This window comes from Fopius arisanus, unplaced genomic scaffold (assembly GCF_000806365.1).
Source record: "Fopius arisanus strain USDA-PBARC FA_bdor unplaced genomic scaffold, ASM80636v1 scaffold00023, whole genome shotgun sequence".
Lineage (NCBI taxonomy): Eukaryota > Metazoa > Arthropoda > Insecta > Hymenoptera > Braconidae > Fopius > Fopius arisanus.
In genome coordinates, this window is record NW_011887762.1 from 73,100 (window position 1) to 81,705 (window position 8,606).

Genomic DNA, 8,606 nt, shown 5'->3' on the forward strand with positions numbered 1-8,606 from the left:
AACTGACAGTTCCTTGACATAAATAAATACAAAAATCGCAAGGGAAATAGCAGATTAAAAAATTGATGATGATGACTACATGAGTATGTAAAATTTATTGATACAGAATTAGCTCACTCGCAAGGTGATGTTATAAATGATGAGCAGGACTCGCCGACGAACACGTCGTCAGAGACTAGTGCAGGAACATGGAATACACCAGTGTCATCAACAGAGTCGGGGAGTATTCCGTCGTCGGTGTTGTGGGGTACGCCAAAATCATTCCAAGTATCTGGAGAACGTGCAGAATCAGTTCGAGGGGCTGATGACGGCGAAAATACCCTCATACAATCACCTGTCATGAGCACTGGTAGCATTCCTCGTTATGATCCACCACCTTATTTCTATGATGAACTTCAGGGCTTGGAGTCACCCTTGATGTACATTCGCGATCTTTTTTTCGATGGCTCTCGTATGTCATCCAATCGGAATCAGGAAATGGCAAGTAAGGATTATCATGTTGAACCATGAACAAATCGGTTTTATTTTTCTTCCTAAAAAGTAATTGAACAAACTAGATCTTGGTTTGACACAAAAATTATAATTATAATTTTTCCGTACTCATCGATTTGATTCATGAACAATTCAAGGTAACTTCTAATTGATAACAAAATTTTTAATCGAAACCGATCAATCGTACACGGAAAAAATAGTTTTGATTATACGATCATTATATTGATTCTAGTAGTTTAACAAATGTAGATTACAGAAAGAAATTTGACAGATTTGATAAACTTTTAAACATTCAAAAATAAATAAATAGTCATTTGACAATTTTGAAAATCGAGTGAACCGATTTTCCTTGCGGCATCAACGAAAACATTAAAAAAGAATGTTGGCCTTATCTATAATTTGAATCATCAAAAGAGAATATATCTTGAGAATTTACAACTAACGATGTATTTGGTTCAAACAAAATTTAAATTTCAAAAATTATCTAGAGGATAAGAGCAGTTTTGTTGACTTTCTTATAGGTTTAATTGAGAATTCAATGTCTCCTACAAGCACACCGCCAACAAGCATTCACATTCGAAATCCCTCACGAATATTATTCAGAAGCTTCCGTGACGATAGTATCGGAAATATGAAAGAAGAAACTTCATTTGCCCGCAGTAAGTACCGATTTCATTATTTCCGTTTCACTACATTGTTAAAGATATTCTTCCCCTTTTAGCCAAGATTACCGGTTTTTTCAGTTTTCTGACAAATTGGTCATCAACCTGACACGAATAAATATACCGTTTTACCATTTTATTATTATTTAATGACTCCCAAAATATCAGGGTAATGCAATTATTTTTGCTGCGTTTTTTCTGAACATTTAAAAAAGGTATAGAATAATTATAAAATGGAAAAACGGTGAATTTTCAGGTCAAATCTAAAAAAAGCGGTGATTTTGGATGAAAAGCGATGGAATTTCTTGATATTTTAATCACGAAGTTATTAGAATTTTCAATTATATGATTTTGAATGCAACTTCAATTAACAACAGACTCCAAAATTTCAATTAGTCTTGACGATTCAAGAATACTGGGCTTATCATTTTAAGTATCTATTGTATAGTATAGAGATATCTATTCAGTAGCCCGAACTTTCAATATTTTCATTAACGGATTTATTAATGAAGAAATCTACAGAGAATTCATGATACTTTGTCGTTAAAAATTAAAAAATCTCACATTGACAGACAGTTGATTTATTAATTCTCTTTCAGGATACGGGACAATCTGCATTGTCGCCTTCTTCGTTATCTTCCTGATGATTTTATCCTTAATCGCGAAATTCATCGTCAACAGTACCATTAGACTTTAAACTATCACCTTAAACCATAAGAAGTGATACAGATTTATTATAGATTTTATGTTGTGTTTTTTGAGAAAATAATGTATAAAAAACGTTGTATTTGTTAGGAGTTGTACGTTTGTTCATTGATTGGCCTGAGATTTACTTTACATAACAGAGGCACGAGAGGAATTGAGTTCCGATGATGATGTGAAAAAGATCTCGGAAGCAATCCAACCCCATGGGATGAGATAACCGGAAGTGAGCCCGACATCGACGGCATCAGCTGAATAATTCATAGTTTTTCTTCATTACTAGACTACCCTCGGCGTAAAGACAGAGAGAAATGTGAAAGGGTATGAACGTCAGGAGATAATAAAGCCTAGGAACAAGTAACAGATGGCACTGTTATATTCTGCTTGTTTCAACTTCTTAATTATTTGTTAAACGTTTTATTACCTTAACGGTCGAAAGTTTCGCGTAGGGGTGAAGATGAAGATTGAAGCCCCAGAGGGTGATTAAAAACGATGAGCAAGCTGACTAAAACTTTTCACATTTCTGGTTTAAACTACAAGGTGGACTTGTCAAAGCGGTAGTGAGACGTAATCTCATTAAAATTTTCAACAGCATGAGAGATTGATCATTTTTGACGATTATTATAATCATGGAATCTCATTATATTTACATTCAAACAACAACATCCCATTCAAGGTAGGAGAGAAACTTTTATCTCAATTATTCATATCAGCAACTATCAATTTTATTTGAAAATACACAGGGAATATTATCTATTTGCTCATTCTATTTAAATGAGAGCCTTCAACATAGAATTCATCTTAATTTAAATTACGTTTCCAAACTTAAATATAGATTCGTTTGATTGAAAACGTTGAGAGGCATACTGGTTTCTTCCCACAATTGTTATTTAATAGTTAATGGTTTATTTGAAGATAAATCGTTTTATTTACATGTGACATTTTTTGTAATTGTCTTCAGTTAAAAATAAATTTAATGAATTTATTATTTTGAACGTTTTCTTTCATTGGAAGTTAGTGAGAATTTAAAGGTATTGATTTTTTGGCCGTGGAAATCTGTTGAAGATTCTCAAGAGGATGAGAGAGTGATAATTTTTTTATTCAATCCCATTTAAGGTAGGAGAGAAAGTTTTATCTCAATTATTCATATAAATTACTATCAAGCTTGGAAAATAAACGCGGCATTTTATCTGTTTTCTCACGCTGTTTAAATTTGAGCTTCAAATATGGAATTAATCTGCATCCCTGGTTCAATGAACTGAGTAATATCAAACAGCTAAATTACGTTTTCAAACGGTTAAATATGGTTTAGCCAGATCGAAAATATGGAGAGGAAAATCATTTTCTCCTGGCCACTATTATCCAACTGGTAATATTCTATTTAAAACTGAAATCCGCCATTATTTCTCCCGCTTATTAGTTTAACATGAGTAATTTTTTTCGTGTCCTGAGTTTCAACTAATTTTACATTAAACTCGTTTGAATTGGTCTCTTTTTAATTGAAAAATTGCACAGAATTTCAAGATATGTTTATGACAGTGAAACGGAGAAAAATATTGATTAGAAATTGGAAAACTTTCAATTCGTTCATCGATTGCACAAACGGCTCACGTAATTTAAGGACGGCCAGGCTTTCATCTTATCCTGTAAAATTATATCGAGGATTATCTTGACTTCCTTCCTACCTAATCCAAAATCCTATCCACCGATTTCCGGGGACGTCAGAAAATGTAGAAAGCTCTATAAATTTCCTGTCTTCCCTGAAAAATAAAAGTTGACTAATTTTGACTTTTTACAAAATTTTTTATGAACTTTTCTATGAATTGACAACGATAAATGTAACAAGAATGAAAAAATAATGTATCGTCCACTAATTATTCCAAATGTTTGCTACCCTCTTCTAATAATTTATACAATTTTATGAAAAGTTTGAAAAAATATTTGCACAATTTAGATTCATCTAAAATGAGTAAAATATTCAGAACGTTTAAAACAATTTTCTCAAGGTAATCGCTTTAAATTTTCCTCAGCCACCTTTCGCTGGGAAATAACGGAAAAGATCCATAATTTCTATTGAATATTTATCCCCACGGATGCAAATCGGAATGACCAGAATTTTCAACTGTAAAATTGAGGTTTCAATATCAATTAGTAGAAGCAACTGTGCAGTGGTATTTCCACCGCAGTATTCATCGGAGAAGACATTGAATGGTAGTATCCCCTCCCCCTCATCTTCCACCCCATTCTCGAAGTCGATCGCGTCTGGTCATATCCCGGAGGTACTTTGAGCGTCGTGTGCCATTGGTGCCTATCCCACCGAGTCGATTGTACCCTTGGAACAATCGTTCGATTGTCGTATTCCATGAATGGTGAAACTCAACGGGTTCAACCCCCTCCACCCTCTTCATCCCCTCCACCCGAGGGAGAATTCCTGTGTAAACCAAGACTCGACCATAATGCTTCAAACTTCCATGCACGATAAATGATTCCTTCTTCTCCATCAAAAGAATAGAAATTGCATTCTCCCCACAGAGTAAAAAAAAACTGCAAAAAAAAAAAGAAAAAAGGTAAAACCACGAGTGAAGAAAAAATGTTATCCCCTTTAGCCCGATTTTTCCCAATTTTTTATTTTTTCACCAAGGAAGCACAGCTGAAAATGGATGAAAGACCGGAAGGCCGGAGGGAGCAATATTTTCACGCGAATGCTTATTCAAAGGGACGCGTTCGCTATATATCAAGTCATATACAAATGTACGTGTATATGTGCTGATGGTGTGTGGGAATGGGACGAAAAGCTCTTCGGAAAACGTCGACGATGCCAATGGCTGCCTCTCTCGCCCGATACATCACTCGGCCACACACTCGAAATCTCATATCGCTTTCTGATCCTTCAGGCTATATTCGACGGCTTTTCGTGCTATGTGTGCCACCCGTTCTCTTTCACCTTTCATCCTTCTTCATCCCAGCACAAAACACTCACCCAGGAGTCCTCCGTTAAATTTCACAATCACCCATTCAACTCTTTCTCATGTTTTCACCCCCTTCCAACCCCTTCCACCTCCTTTCCACCCCCTATCCACCCCTTTTCCACCCCTTTTCCACCCCTTTTCCACCTCATTCCGCACCTTTCCATCCCCTCGATTCATTGTTATTCTTGTATTTAAGCATGGGCTTTTCTTTTATTCTCAGCTGACTTTAACCTCGACAATAAGACTTCATATCCTATATATCTTTTATTTCAGTCTCACTGTTGAAATAACAAATACCAAATACACAGGCACTTTGACTGGGTCACTGGGGTTACGGGAATTATTCACCCCATTTGTTCTGCGAGTCAACCCAAATACCGTCAATGTTCCGGTTATTGCCACTTGCAGCCCTTTATTGGATTTTGTAAAGACCCTATATATACGTTTCGTCAGTGAGGCATCACTTGAATCTTTTTTTTTGGGATTAGGAAATGACCTTTTTCTATTGGGACGGATTAATTATGGAATTAATCAATTTCTATCACTTCAACTGTTAGAAAGTAAATTAACTTTCATGTCCAAATCTATGAGAATTTTTTGCTTCTTTTTTTATGTTTAGAGAATAATATCTTTTGACATGGATATAAATATGCTATGGGAAATAATTACACACAAGTGAGTCATCGGTGTGGCGCGTAATTTTAACGAAACAAATCGCAGAATTCGCACTTTTGTACAATTTCTTTTAAATTCTTCTAATTAACATTTTTTATTGAACTTTCCTTCGCTTCGCGGATGTTTACATTCCTTTTCTCATAATTTTTACTGGATTCTTATATAATATATAATTTTTTTCTCAGTGTATATGAGCAGTAACACAACAAGGAATTTCTTCACTTGCATCGTAACCATCGTCTATCCTGGGATGATAGAAGCAGAGCAACTGGTCTAAAGTGAAACATTAGTAACAGTAACTTGAATAAAGCCCAAACACAAGTGAAATGAGAAGGTTAATCCAACGAGTGAAATGATTCAAAGCCCCGTAAAACTTGCACGTTTGAAGCCCGGAAATGCCGACGAGTTGAGGAGGCTAAACGAGCAGGAAGCTCTTCGACGGGGTCATTTCCGGTGAGACTCGATGCGTCTTGGCAAGTGGTGGTGGACTGAAGGGTAAAACGGGGTAAACGGGGTGAAACCAAGGAGTGGGTATATAGGCATATCCCCGACGTTATCGCGACAATTGGATGGGACTCGCGCGCTCTGCCGCCCGCTGGTCGACCTCGATAAGCTTCAGAAACAGCCCTTAATGGTTTCCCTCACGATTACCGGTGCTTACCCTCTTCCCTCCACCACTCCACTTGGCTTTCCTCCTGCCCTCTACACATCCCAAAACTGTGCACTCTCCACACAGAGACAAACCAACCAATACACTCGTACTAGCTACTTTGAGCTCGCGATTTTCCCCCTAAAATAGAAACGTCTGCTTTGTGCTACGAGTGGTTGTGTTCCATTACCGTTTTCCTCTTCCTCTGTTGCTTCTTTCAAACATTTATTGCTTAGGAAAAAAAGGAAGAAATTTAGGAGAAGCAGCAAAACCATTTTGATAAGGAAAAAAACGAATTCAATTTTACCGAGTCAAAGGGAATGAGATAAAAGGGGTACAAAGATGATAACTCGGATAAGCTTAAGTCGATCAAGGAAGATTCCCATCGGTTGTACACATCCTTGAGACTTCTTCGGGGAAAGTTGGCGGTTAAAGACGTCGGGATAATACAGCAGATTGGGGGATGGGGCTTGAGAAATCGCAACGACAACGATTCGGTTATCTTTATCTCCTTTCTCCAACTGCAAGGGGTTCATACAGGGTAACTGCAATCTAATGGCTCTGGGTTTTCATTCTTACGGGGCAATTACCAACGGAAGTGCCACACGCCAAATCTTCACTCTCCAGATATTTCCGGTTATTATTCCTTTTTTACATAAAGTTATGTATGAAATTACTGATGGCAGTATTCTGGGAACAATAATATTGCTCCTTCATTACATTATTCAATTAAAAATTTACTACAATAGAGTATTTCTCTCAATAGTTGTTATTATTTTTATTTATTTTTATTATGTTTGTACTTTAATCATTTATTTATTCAATTATTTCATTTTAAATTAAATATTGCGGGTGGGTAATAATTAAAAATGGGAATCATTGAATAAATAATCAAGTCGAAATGAAATTCATCGGCTCATAATATATTAATATTAAGTATGAACTCCGTGAATTTTTTAATAATAATATTTTTACTGAACCGTTGAGCAATTTCGTATTGAGATTTTAATTTTGTTTCGAAGGAACCGGAGAAATTCATAATTACGATGGAAAGAGTGAAGAAGAAAGTACAAGTCTCTGCGAAATTATCAATCATTGAGCTCGCAGAGAAGAGTGCTAGATCAAAGAGAATGAGTCCGAAGCAATGGAAAATCCATCAGTTCAGCTTGTTACCACCAAACTTTTAGTTAGTGCCTTCTACGAACGCATGTACAACTAAAATTTCCCGAGAGTGCATTTTATTCGTGAGACGACTAGACGAAAAAACGAATGAAAAAAAAAGACATTGAGAAAACTACATTGCACTTCTGCGCCCCGGAGAGACGATAAGGAATGAGTGGCAAAGGCTAGACTTGAGAGAATTTGCATACTGAAACATATCCCATTGATCGATATCGAGGGAACCTGAGGAAGTCTGATAAAAGGACCGATGACATGACCCTCAGAGCTTGAGAAAAAATCGTCCTCAGGTTTGAGACGGAAAATGAAAAGTAAGAAATAATCCAACAAAAAAATAAACACATTGGAAACGGGATAGTTAAATTAATTAAAACACAGTTAATAAATTCTAATCACTATTTCTTAATTTAAAATCGCGAGAGGAAGAATATTGTCTGGACTCTATCAATATCTCCAAGCGACTATAAAAACTAGTCACAGAAAGAAAATAAAAATATTCGTCACCAAAGAAAGAACCCTACAATGGTTTCTTGTGAAACCATTGTTTATATTTATACAAATTCTGAGGCGACTTCGTGGAGCCCTCCATATCAATTAATTTTTATAATCATCATAAATCATAATTTGATATTCTAACGAAACAAATAAACATATAAACAAATAAAAAATAAACAAACAAACAAAAAACCTTATATCCTTCTCACATTTCCCGTCTTCAGTTTATGCGAATTTATTTCCGCATGCCTATCGAATATTCACGAACATCCGCGATATGAACATAAAACATGTCCATGAATTTAGCTTTTATTTTCTGGTGCGAGGCATGTCAGGCTGCATTGAAAAGTGTGTATGGTGTATTCAGAAGGGCTTAGAGGCCACTGAGAAAGTAATTTTCGAGCATAACTGAGAGTACCCACGCAAAATGAGTGGAAGTGACGGTCCTTGTGTGCATTAGAACCAAAGGTCTTTTCGGACTTTACCCAGTGCACCTCATATAGTGATGTTTACTCGTCTTTCGTCACGGCTTGGGTAATTTAGAAATACATTGAGCCACACCAACTCAACCCTACTTTCCTCTCAACATCAAAGGAACCCCCTCAAACTACCCCATTGCATTATGTTAACACAAGTGCAAGAGTATATGGCCCACTCTACTCACACATTTGCACAAGTAGAAATGCTGCATGGGATAACATGGGGACTACAAACCCTGATGTTACCCCGTCGGCGCTTCAGCTGCGTAATTACTGATGGGCATCCTCATTAGATGAGCCCCCC

General features: G+C 36.4%; 1 protein-coding gene across 1 annotated transcript in view; it reads left to right on the forward strand.

The window, feature by feature from the left end:
* Nucleotides 1-2,750, forward strand: part of LOC105264533 (uncharacterized) — a 3,865-nt gene extending 1,115 nt beyond the window's left edge. The window contains exons 2-4 of the mRNA XM_011301465.1: nt 107-484; nt 1,014-1,151; nt 1,754-2,750. Of these exons, the coding sequence (XP_011299767.1) occupies nt 107-484; nt 1,014-1,151; nt 1,754-1,851 (614 nt within the window). The 3' untranslated portion in view covers nt 1,852-2,750. The remainder of the gene's footprint in view (nt 1-106; nt 485-1,013; nt 1,152-1,753) is intronic.
* The last annotated feature ends 5,856 nt before the right edge of the window (nt 2,751-8,606 follow it).